The following is a 13,446-nucleotide window of genomic DNA, read 5'->3' as shown; positions in this document are numbered from 1 at the left end:
CTGCCTGCCCAACCAGCGGCGCTCGGGGAGCGGTGAGGGGTTAATTGCCTTCCTAAGGGCACTTCAGCCGTGGACTGATCGGGGATCGAACCAGCAACCCTCCGGTTACAAGCTCAAAAGCCCTAACCAGTAGGCCAGGGCACAAACGTGGCTATACTTCATGACTGAACCCTCCCTTTGCCACACAACATACATAAATCAACCATGCAAAATGGGAAATAGCAGAAAAATAAAATAGTCACACATATTTACATAATGCTGGCAGGTTTACAAGCAATGAGCAACAGGTTGGCTCTCTAGCTTGGGCAGCCTGTATTGTCTCGTTATTAATTGATGTATTGAATTGGGATTTAAGGTTATTATTCTAATCTGAGGCAGCAAAAATGGCACCCGTGCTAGCATTTTGTTCGTCATATAAAATTCAATTAAACACGGTGACTCACGGCTTGTGTGGAAAACGCTTTACAGTGCATACATAATGTGTTTAAATTAGCTTCTTTTTATCCACATTTGGTGTTTTAACGCCATTGCTGAGAGTGAGCTCACTAATTGCATCTTAGGCAAGAACTTACTGTCTTAAATGTATTTGTTCAAAGGGATTTGTCTTCTGTCCTTTTTTTGTTTGTTTTTTTTTACCTTGCAAGACTTCACAACGATGACCCCAGAGTTTTTGTAGTTCTTTTTCTTCTTCTGTTTCTTGGGATTAATGCATTCAAACTCAACCTGAAATTGGAGAGTAATACAATCTCATGTTATCATTTACTCATATTTAAATTAGGCACTACAAGGGCAGGCCAGTCAACATCAGCATGAACCTACAAATCCAGCACAACAACAACAACATAACAGTGAAACATCAGGGGACTGGATTGCCATTCAGACAGGGCACACATGGCTGAAGATCAAATGCTTCTCTGTTGCCTGAGGAAAGACATTATCTTTGGCATCCAAAGTGAGTCATCATTGTAGAGTTGTAATATCAGACACACAGGTTGCCACGATGTGTGTAAGTCTCACATTCTGTGTGTGTGTGTGTGTGTGTGTGTGTGTGTGTGTGTGCCTGCATACGTATGTCTGTGTGCATAAACGTGTCCATTATGTATCTGTGTATGTATGAGCCTGCATTTACAGTACATGTGTGGGTATGAGGCAGCCTCTCTCTGTGTGTGTGTGTGTGTGTGTGTGTGTGTATGTGTGTGTGTGTGTGTGTGTGTGTGTGTGTGTGTGTGTGTGTGTGTGTGTGTGTGGGTGGGTGGGTGGGTGGGTGAGAGAGAGAGAGAGAGAGAGAGAGAGAGAGAGAGAGAGAGAGAGAAAGGTGTAATTGAGAGAGTGACAGGGAAGGAAGCAGATCCATAACAAAAGCAACATGAACTGGACTGTCCCCTCACATGTTCAGGTGCCTTTTCCAACACACACAGACACACACACACACACACACACACACACACACACACACACACACACACACACACACACACACACACACAGACACACACACACACACACACACACACACACACACACACACACACACACACACACACACACACACACACACACACACACACACACACACACACACAATCACCTTAGCCATGAGGAACACACACATCTGTGTGTGACTGTAACATACAGTCATGTCAGCCATGACAAACCACTGCACATCTGTGTGTGAGTGTAACACACAATCACCTTAGCCATGAGGAACACCACACATCTGTGTGTGAGTGCAACACACACAGGCACGTCAGCCATGACAAAACGCTGCACATTTGTGTGTGAGTGCAACACACTTGCCCACTAACGCGTGCTGTGCATGCATGCCTGCTTATGCCAAGGCACATCACCACACACACTGGATGCCTGCACTAGTAAACAAGACAAGCGTTTAAAACTGATTTGCATCTCAAAAGGACCTGTTATCTCAGCCACACACCCCTCCCCATATCCCTCTCTCTCCCTCTTTCACTCTCCCTCTCCCTCTCTCCCTCTCCCTCGTTCACTCTCCCTCTCTTTCTCTCTCTCCATAATTTCTTCCTCCTATTCATTCTCTGATTTTACTGCTGGAGCTTAACACACGACACTGACTGGGATTTCCACACCACTCTAGTGAATGAGGTGCCTGTGCAGTCCTCCATGTTGCTTCCCTAACGTGAACTGGCCCCGTCTGCGCTGCAGAGATACAGTGCTGCACGGACCACAGCGCCAATGATCCTTCACTTAAAGCTGCTCTTTATCTATGAGTGGACAGAAACACACTTCAGCCACTACTAAGAGGCCAGGGAGGAAACGCAGATCATTAAAGGAGCAGTCTGTGATTGTGGAGAACGGGCATCGATACTGTATATGAGCAACAGCAGACTACACCTTTAATGACTTGTACAGAGGTTGACAGACAGACACGGCTGATGAAGACCAGAACATCGGTCTCAGCACCGATGGGGCACTGGGCTGATCTTTCAAGAAATGTTAACAAACAAATAGACAAACAACCGTTTCCAAAAGTAAAGAAGCGAGAGGGAAGCCGGATTATACCCGTCCTTCCACCACACCCACCTCCAAGGAATTCTGAGCTTCGTTCATCTTGGTGACGGTGGCCAGAAACTCTCCAATGAAATCATGGCCCCCATCATTATCATAGTCATAGCACAACACCTGCAAAACACACAAGACAATAAACACTGTTTCCTCAACAAGAGCCAGAGAGAGATGTCTAATATTGCTGTACATTTGCACATTTTGTGTAATAATAATAATAATAATAATAATAATAATAATGCACATAGTACATTGTATTTTTTTCCATCAAATGTTTTTGCTTTCCTTAATTAAAAAATTTATATAATACATAAATAAGTTATAACTATAAACTATAGAAAATAGAAAGAGAGCAAGAAAATACAACACACTGTATGAGAACATCTGATGAACCACTCAACTGTGGCTACCATTTGGTCTGATAGGCGTGTTGTCATGTGTCTGATGAATGGTTGATATTTGCAGCCATGTTTTTAGCTTAAATGAGACTGTGTAGTCATGTGACAGACCTTAATGTTCCTGTCCACGTCTCCATTACAGAGTGAGATGAGGGGGACAGTAAACGATTTCCAGACTGGATCCAGGGTGTTCTTAATCACCTAAAGACAAACAAGGGGTTCAAAACGAAAAAAAAAACATGTCATCATAACTGTATCTTAGCATCTTAATAACTACATATCATGTACACCTTTTCCATTTCATGTCTGTATCGTAGCATAATAAACATAACTACGTAGCATAAATGCATTTACTCATCTGAACATCTGAAGTGCGGACAGCATAGCACTTCAGTCAAAGTCCTTACATCGGCTCTAACTGAGGACACAATACACTGCTGACTGTCTGCTGGACTCTGGGCATGCAAAATACATCTGACCCTTTGTCATCAGGATCTGGTGATGCATCAACTCATTCCTCTCTGGCATGTCTCTCCCCACACAGATGGGGTCAATCATTTTTGGGTGCGTGACAAATCGACAGCCCAGTGTGGTGCAGTTCTGGACATGACCATTTCAGAGAGGCAACCAGAGAGGTTCTACAAAGCAGGCTACTGGCTTACCCAGGTAACTTCAGGAGTATCACCTCATCTTCAAACAACACGCTACTTTAGAAACGATAGCTGCTAAGCGCAGTGTTCTTTAAGACACAGCTACTCGTGTTAGCTGGCTACCTCACTATTTTGTCCAACCCTCAGAAGCCTGAGAGTGATGAAATGTTCTCCTGTTACCTCTGTTCTGTGGACAAGCATCCATTTCCCGTCGTCACCCTGCTTGTGGAACTCGAGGTAGGGGTCAGACTTGCCGAAAAAGTCCTAAAATTCACACGCACAGAGTTAGATAACAGATTCACTGTTGAGTTTACCTTTCTATGCGACACGTCAGACAGACAAAGTAGTTCCAAACTCCCACCTTCTTGTCCAACTTTCTCCCACACATGTTCAGCGTTATTATTCTGTTGTCGGAGAGCTCTTGGGCAGTTATCTGGAACAGAAATATAAAACTTGACAATGCTGAAACTGTCCACCTACTGTTACACTGGTTAGCGCATGGGCAGTATTTTACTGCTACCACTGTACAACAACAACAACAACAACAGGAACAACAACAACAAATTGAACACTAACATTGAATCTAACACAGTAGCTAATAAAGTCAGTAGATCTCACCGTGATGGCCCCCTTCCCAGCAGGCTTGCCATTGGCTAAGATCAGCGGCCGCTGCAGCTTCTTATTGGACACAATCTGCAGGTAGAACAGCACGGTGACAAGATCAGTTCTGTGCATGGGGAAGTTTAAAGTATATTTTTTTGGGCTTGTTGTGCCTTTAATGCATCAGTACAGTGAAGAATGACAGGAAGTGAACAGGAGAGAGAGTATGGGTGGGATCCGGAAAGGACTACGGGGGCGGTAATCGGACTTGAGTTGACGGCGTATGGTGCAGGTGCCCCAGCCAGCCGCACCACAGCTGGGGCCGTGCATGAGGAAGTTGAGGTGTCTGTGGATGGGGACGTGACTGAAGAGGGACTGTGGGGAAGTTGATTTTTACTCATTTGTCCCTAGGGTAAGTGTGCTAATTATCAGTCAAGAGCAAGGCTTGGTAACTTCCACTTTCAGAAGCAGGTCCTAAAAATGGCATGTGCTCATACTATACACATCCTTTATGGCTTGACCCTGTGAATTAGTATTAATACTATGTCACTGCAGCAGAAGTTAGAGGATGATTACAGTAATAACTTTGGTCACAGGGTCAAGCCATAAAGTTCCACATGAAAACCTCCATCTTGTGCTCTTAAATGTAATGCTACCAAGCTCTTTGTTAGTAGTCTGATAACTATTTTTATAGAAAAGGACCGGATCTGAACCTACCACTCCCAGAGTGCAGGTGAACTCGCCCAGGAAGTCGTGTTCGTGAAGCTGGGCACTGCACTTGTCCTCGTCAAACATGGCGAACTTGAGCTTCTGCACCTCCTCAAAGCGGTAGTCCACCTGGAACTTCACCCCAAACACAGGGTTCAAGTTGTTCACGGCAGTCTCCGTCCGACCCAGCTGTCCAAAGAAACAAAGGACAAAGGTCAGGACAAATGAATGTGGGTGCTTAGGCTGTATATAATACGTATACTGACACTACAACTGCTGTGATGTGATGGCTAACAATTATGCATTTCGATACATTATCCACAGTTTTTGACGTCCACACAATATTAGGAAAGTTTATAGGCTTCGTAATTCTCTCATTTCCATTCGTAACCATTAGGATTCCAAGCTTATACCATTGTGTGAACCAATTATTTTGGGATCGGTAGTTTTAAGAGTGGATGACTTCATTTCATATGGCTGCCTTGGCCTTCATGTAAGGAAAAACGCCCCCATGAAATGATTTAAATGGCTATGAAAATCACATCTGAGGGCTGTCCCCTGATACTGAAGATAATTTTGGATGCTGACAGACAAACCCCCTTACTGAGTTTCATCGTCTCCTTTTCCTCTCCATCACCTCACCCCTCACACCCCCCACCCCACCCGCCATCGCCAGCCTCTTCCAGTGCGGTGTGATCACACCCACCCCCTGTCGCCCCTGCACCCCAGCTGACAGTCCCCAAACACACACACACACACACACACTGTGGTGACACATGTGTGAGAGATCCCTTCTAAAACCTCAGAGAGTGTGAGTGTGTATGAGTGTTAATATATGACTGCCTGAAGTATAATCCCATGGGAGGCTCCGTGTTTATGTGATTTATGATGTATGTGTGTGTGTGTGTGTGTGTGTGTGTTTGCACAAAACGGCAAGAGAGAACGAGAATGTGTGAGAATCGCAGCTTTAGGAGGAGCAGTTGCTTTAAGCCGTTCACACAACCTGCAACTCCAGCATGACCAATTGCCAGGGAGCAGGAAGCTTTCAGCTCAACAGAAAACACTCAAGACCATCTCCTTTCAAAAATCAGCTCTATTCTCCTCACACTCCTTGAGTCCTGCAGGTTTGAGAAACAGGATGCGTTACCGAAAGTACACTAGACATTCTCTCTCCACAATAGTCTATCGCATCATTCAGATTTTTTTTCTTATTCCTTCATAGCATCTTTCCCTCTGACAATCGGCACCCCCCCCCCCCACACACACACACACACACACACACTCTGTCTATGCTATCTGCTCCATCGCTTTCCTCTTCACCGAAAATCTCTGAAAAAAAGAAACATAATTCCTTTGTTTCCCTCCGTGTTTCCATGGCGACGGAGCGGCTCGCGAAGGCAGTGATTTCATGTTTAGGCTTGCCCTATTGACCAGCCTGCGCGGGGCCTATGCTAATCAGGCCCAGCGTGGTGTGGTGCCGTGGCGTAGCCTACTGAAGAGAAGCACTCGCCGTCCACACCACCAGGGCAGCCTGTGGAGTCACACTCACACAGCCCCGGGCTAAACAACGCAAACGCACACTCACACACTCATAATCGTATACGTGGGCACACACACACACACACACAAACACACACACACACACACACAGAAATATTGGCTACGAGCCAGCCTTTCCCTCTAGTCTCTTCGTCTGATTTCGATTTGATCTCTAAAACCCTCCACTACCACTCTCTCTGCCAACATCTGAAGTCTTTCCACCCCCCTGTTACTCATCCTGTCCTTGCTTCAGTTCACGCCTGTGCCCTGCATTGTACAGGCGTTTATTGTTCAGTCATTTTATCCAGTCAGATGAGAACAGGAACATCTTGAATAGCAGGGCGGCGGAAACATTCCCCAACACACGCACACGTTACATTTTCCTCCATGTCAATTTCCTCTCTTTCCTCTCTTCCTCTTTCCTCTCCTCCTTCTGTTTTCCATCTCTTTGCTTCTGCTGCCTCTTCCCATGTAGTTTACTGGAAATGATGTCACTGCTGCGGGCCCTCGCAAGTGCACGAAGGCATCTCGTACTAACATATCTCATGGGTATAGAGGAATCATTGCATATAACCACATGCAAATATCCAACAAAGTATGAACCTTGTTGGATTGAATTCAGTTCAGTCACCTATTCTGATGTGTTTGATACAGAACACCACATTGCCATAAATAGCTATGTCCATTAATGCTTTTCTAATTGATATGCCTATCTGCAGAGGTGGAAAACTCCTGCTTAGCCTTCAGAAAGTAAAAGTCCAATCATGTATTGGTTCTACCTGTGCACTTAACACAGGTGATCTCATCAATTAGCTCCTTGACCTGGCTGAAGAGTTGTGCTAATTATAATAAGCTGATTTAAATGAGTGGTTGGCACAGATATGTGGCAGGAGTTTTACTTTCTGAAGCTGGACTTTTCCACCTCTGCCTATCTGTATTTCTTTCTATGTACTTCCACCTACCCCTCCATGGGGCAAGTCTGCTCATAACTCACCTCCACCCAGTTGCCCTCCACCTCGTGGAAGAGCACGCAGAAGGGGTCGGACTTGGAGGCCACATCCCGGTCCAGCAGGCTAGCACCACACACGGACAGCTCCACCTTGGTGATGCAGTGCTGGGGGCCTATGGCAGGGCCTGAGTCCGACCCGGAGCCGAGCGTGTAGGCCATGCAGGCTGGACTCCCACAATCTGAGGACACACACGCACGCACACACACACACACACACAAACACATTACAAATGCATACTAATCACACACAGTGCAAATACACCTTAAGCACACAAAAATATAAACATTACACATTCATGCACACACACACACACACACATGCGTGTGTGTAGATACAGTATGCATTACTGCACGTTATACACCCACAGAATACATACATATTACAAACACATAAACACATGACATACTAGGTAATCTTACATCCCCATTAAGAACAAGGCGCAGTTCAGTGTGTGACCACACATGATCAAATGCATACATACGTATAGACCTAGGGTTAGGGTTAGAAATATGAAAGGATATTTAAAAACTTGAACAGAAGAGACACCGAGATGGAGAGATGTTGCCAGGACAACACGTCTTTCCAGGCCTGTGCACTGTACCAAAAGCAGACACGAGCCCTCGTCCCCCTCACAGATTAACGAAGAACACACCCCGGGCGGTCCGCCGAGGCCACGCTTCACCGGACACACACGAACGAGAACACACCTCAGTGACTCTGAACCAGGGGCACGCGCTCACCTTTACATAAAGTACATGATCCACACACGTGAATCGGACGGCCAGCGGCTTTGTTATCATACAGAGACCAAGAATGTTAATAATCACATCACAGCCAGGAGGGAGGGAGAGATAGATAGAGAGAGAGAGACAGAGAGAGAGACAGAGGGCGAGAAAGAGAGAAAGAGAGAGAGAGATTGAAATCCTGATAGACTCAGATCAGATGATGTGTGGAGGCGACTGTGTAAGCTCGTATTATGTGCACTTCATTGGTAACAGGAATGTTCTGTATCTCACTGGGTCTGTCAGTATCAAGGACGCATGCTGCGCAGTTGTTCAATGTCTCACCTGTTCCATGCAATTAACACGTGTTCGGTAAAATGATCAAAGCATACAACAACCTGTCCAAACTGTTACACACAAACATACACATACATGTGTGTGCGCGCGCACACACACACACAAACACATACATACACACGCGCGCGCGCACACACACACACGCACACACACACACACGCACACAGCTAGAAACTGGCATGCTAGGACAAGGAGATTCTATTGAGGTTGCTTGTTGCTAAGATACTGATGTATTAATGCAGAAGTCTCTGTCAGTACATTGCTGTGACAAAGATCACGGAATTGCCAATGACCAGTACCACAGAATGTGACATTACAGATGACTCTTACCCGGTGCCAATTCAGTGTGAGATGTCACAAGAAAGGTGTGTTTGTGGATAGAAAACACATTTCTAAATTGTGGAATATTTATGGGTCACAGAACATGCATTTTCAAACAATAATGAGACCTTTCTTCTTTCGGTCAATATTCATACTTGTGGACACTCACTGAACTAAGTTTCAGAGTAAGACACTTTTAGCTTGGCTTCAGCTATGAGAAGACCACAGTTTAATTTCAAACTGAAAGAATATTGTGGCTTTACAGTAGCTGTTCTGCATTCAGTTCAAAAGACCGCAGAACTGTCAGCAAGGCTTTCCTCCTCTCAACTGTATAAAGCTCCACTGTCATGACCCACATGTACTCTCCCATACTTATCCTCCCTAATCTCTCCTCCTCTCGTTCATCAAAGTTCAGATGAGAGAGGTATCAAAGTACAGACAGAACCATCTAAATATAAGTGCACACCTACACCATGAACAAATGCCCTATCTTGCAATGTTAAAGACAGTAAAAGGCAATTCTTTGATCGGACGTTAATCCGAATCTGCTCCAAAATGTAATGGGTTCTCTCCCATGGCCCATGGCCCAAAGCTACATCCCACCGCCAAGCTTCGTGAAAATGTTTGTTTTTGCATGCTCCTGCTGTCAGGCAAACAAACAAACAAGCCAGCGCGAAAACCCAACTGTCTTGGCGGAGGTAATAAACTCCCATTCATAGCTGATTACATTACCTTGAAACGTCCATGGAACAGATGAGACCGATTCTGATAATAATGTTCAGATTCTGATAATAATTGAACTTCAAAAAACAAACTTACTTAAAATATCCAGTGTTCTCACCCACCCCATTGTGATGATATCCTGCTGAGAAAACACACCTGGAATGACCCTCCAAAGTGAAGAGTTCTGTCTTTATATCCCCTAAGGACCATAATGACCAGGTGAGACATAATTGGTAACTGTACACATAACAACATCACATGTAAGAGCAGGACTTGTGTGCTAGACAACACAACGCTACAAAGCTTTACAAACACACAAATATACACACAAACAGACACAGACACACACACAGACACACACACACACACACACACACACACACACACACACACACACACACACACACACACACACACACACACACACACACACACACACACACACACACACACACACACACACACACACACACACACACACACACACACACACACACACACACACACACACACACACTAGAACCCACCCACCCAATCAGTCACAGTGGAAATTCTGGCTCACAGCTCTGCACACCTGGTAAACAGCACTTACAGGGTCATCATCTTTAATGTGTAATTACATGTCTGACCTGCCGGTTTAGCATAGGGTGCTGCTCAGGCCCTTTCACACGCTAAGCTGCTGCTTTCAGTCCTAAGAGACTGTTTACACCCAGAAAATAGGGCAGTGTTGCTTTGAGGTTTTGGCCAAAAGACTGAAGATTGTGTGCAATGACATTAAGGAATGCCACTCAAAAGGTCGCATTGTGTTTTGGGGAAGGACACAGAGTGATATACTCAAAAAGGAAGACTTTGCAGACACACACACACACGCACACACACACACACACACACACACACACACACACATACACACAACAGACGCACAATTTGTTCATACAACATAAATGTCCTCATGAAGCACGCCATTGGAAATGTCATGTTGCCATGACGATACGTTCAGCACCACACCATGGACCCAAGAAAAACATCTCCCTCGCCACAGATATGGAATTGCCCATGTCACAGTCTGCATCATAGTGACATCAACAGCTCGTTCAGAAAAAAAAAGGAGCAGCTCGTTCAGAAAAAAACACAGAACAAAACTCCACATGCACTGGGCATTCGATGGCTTAGCTGGTGGGGAACTGCCTGAACCGCACATGTACTGTAAGAGAGTGCAGCACTACATTGGGTCAATTTTGTCTTACTGTGAGCACCTGATCACCACTCATTCACTTCCTCTGAGAGACTTGACATAGGAAGTGCCACCATGTCACATAACGGAACCAGCCCGATCTCATTTTGGCCTGACATTATTTTAGAAATACCACTGACAACGCTTGCCAAAAGCATCTGAAACCATGAATTCACACATCAGACTTAGGCCACACCCAGTACAGTAAATATGTACACCATCGGCACATACTAACAACACCACTGAAGTAAGAGTGTGAAATTTGTCAAACAAAAACAACAGACAGTCAACTGTTATCGTGACTGGCGATGGGCAGCAAGGTCCATTTCTCACGAGCTGACTTTTCAGACTCTTACAGGCTAAACACAGTACTGCACACAATGACCATATCATCTCCGGTTTCACTAACCTTCTTTTTGGGTGTTCAGCACGCATTCACCACACTTAACCCAGTTTGATGTCTCTCTCTGATCTACCTCCATCTTACCACAGACACACTCACACACACACACACACACACACACACACACATACAGTGAGAGTGTGTGTGTGTGTGTGTGTGTGTGTGAGAGAGAGACAGACTTACACTTACAACAGACACAGACAGACAGACACACACACACACACACACTTCGAGGGAGAGAGAGAGAGAGAGAGATAGAGAGAGCTGTGATGTGATGTGATATGGCATTTATCTGATCAGGTATTTTTAAACAGGAGGTACTGGAGCACACTTAATGTAAATATGTCACAGAACAGGTTCTATGTCCAACTTCAGGTCTGCCATGCCCTACGTATAAGCAGCACTCTGGCACATTTCTGGAGCTGCTGTGATCAAGTTCAGATCCATCCCAGATCTGTCACAGCTTCCATCAGCAGCAACACTCATGTCTGAGTTAATATCATCAGTCGCTGAAATGTAGAGAAGCAACACTTCTTATTTGCTCTCATCCATTTAGCAATAACAATGCCCCTGTGAAAAAGATCAAGCTGTCAGATACTATCTCTTGATGATGACAGAGGACAAGTTTATGAGCAATACTGCTGGGCAACCACATAACTGCTTCCATGTGTTCTGATTGCATGATCATGATCATTTGCCTGGTAGTGATGATTAACGCTTCCCAACATCAACAGGAATAAGACCAAACAACAATATCCAGGGACACTGCACCGCAACATTCCTCAAAAACTTCACTTCATCTTTAACTGCATGGCATATTCTCAGCTACAAGGGGTGACTGTAAAGATCTTGCTGTTAATAGGTGACAAAGGGTTGCAGTAAACAATTGTCACCTGTTTCCACTTAAGATGGGGAACCTGCACAGCACCATGGTCACCCCTCTGTTTAGCAAACTTGAAATGTAAATAATGGCAGACACCACTGGAATAAGCCTACAGTAGTTTTGATGTGATGAAGGCTCTTATGCAAAAGATCTATTAGAACACACACACTTTCAGATCCATTTGACGTGCCACTTAGGCACCTTTAATGGCTACTTCAGGACTAATTATCTAGGCTTACATTCTACAAAGTCACACAATCACACAATTATCACAGACCTGCAGTCTACACCCACACCGTGTGTTTACAAGACAGGCTATCATAGCTTCAACTCCAGTGCTTCAGCTTAGCTTTCACTTTCACAGCAGTAGCCTTACTACTACAATAGTGTTACAGGTGTGGCCACTGCCGCTACATCTTATTAATCTCTGAGAACCATATAGCCTTGCCTACAGGTAATCAGAGGAAAAATAAAACTTTGAATTAAAAGATGACTCCGTTGTCATTCCCAACAACTGGTGGCTTCATGTTCTGTTGATGAGCATATCATTAAATATCCCCACAAATCAGCGCGTTAACAAATGTTTAGCGCTTCTTGAAATTAAATTGTTTGACCATGGTCAAATGTCGGCTACCAAGGTAAATGATCTGCCATCATATAATTGCAGCGGTAACAGTCTTGTTTAATTCTGCTTTATGCAATTGTTGCTTATAATCACAAATAATTATCTAATCGAAATCATGCAGTGCTCAATGAATACTTACGCTAACTGAATTCGATACTTTGATAATATATCCCTTCGCTTTTTCGATTAAGGCGAACACTTCTACTGGAAATGACCATGCGTTATTTTCATCATGTCCAAAAAGAGGTAGCCTAACCTCAACAGCGCGGAAAAGTTGAAGTCAGTCAGAAACGACTCATTGTAGCGAACAATACGCCTACTGTCGACAACTCTCGCGTAGTGCCTCAGCCCAAATGTTTCCTCCAAGTATTGGCGTCTGCTTTCATTCGCGGTTCTTGCAAACCCCTCCTAACCAGTGCGATGCAGGCAGGCAGTCGAGCGCTCTCAAACTAATGTGGTCTGGTGCGTGGAAGGAAGCGCGCTCCTTTGACATGCAGTGACTGACAGTGAATTTGTAGTCGGCAACAAACAGCTAGTTATCAGTTGTTTCTGTATAACAATTGCTATAGTAGGCCAAGTCTTCAGGAGGCTTTCTTATAGAAGTTAGACCATACAGCTCCGTTGGGGTCTGTACCCTACCCACAGTGATACCACATCAGCCTAATGAATATCTTGTCATAAACGAATGACTTCCTCCTACAAACGCTTCATGGTATTCTTCCCTCTACACCCAAC

General features: G+C 44.7%; 1 protein-coding gene across 1 annotated transcript in view; it reads right to left on the bottom strand.

Moving 5' to 3' along the window:
• Positions 1-13,135, bottom strand: part of cpne2 (copine II) — a 31,147-nt gene extending 18,012 nt beyond the window's left edge. The window contains exons 1-9 of the mRNA XM_062547721.1: positions 12,851-13,135; positions 7,428-7,621; positions 4,904-5,083; positions 4,205-4,279; positions 3,948-4,019; positions 3,767-3,850; positions 3,048-3,137; positions 2,557-2,655; positions 637-723 (exon numbers count right to left, since the gene is read on the bottom strand). Coding sequence (XP_062403705.1) covers positions 637-723; positions 2,557-2,655; positions 3,048-3,137; positions 3,767-3,850; positions 3,948-4,019; positions 4,205-4,279; positions 4,904-5,083; positions 7,428-7,601 — 861 coding nt within the window. The 5' untranslated portion in view covers positions 7,602-7,621; positions 12,851-13,135. The remainder of the gene's footprint in view (positions 1-636; positions 724-2,556; positions 2,656-3,047; positions 3,138-3,766; positions 3,851-3,947; positions 4,020-4,204; positions 4,280-4,903; positions 5,084-7,427; positions 7,622-12,850) is intronic.
• Between the last annotated feature and the right edge of the window lie 311 nt (positions 13,136-13,446).

The sequence above is a fragment of the Sardina pilchardus genome, chromosome 10 (assembly GCF_963854185.1).
Source record: "Sardina pilchardus chromosome 10, fSarPil1.1, whole genome shotgun sequence".
NCBI lineage: Eukaryota > Metazoa > Chordata > Actinopteri > Clupeiformes > Clupeidae > Sardina > Sardina pilchardus.
Note: the sequence above shows the minus strand (reverse complement) of the source record. Positions and strands in the feature narration are given on the sequence as shown.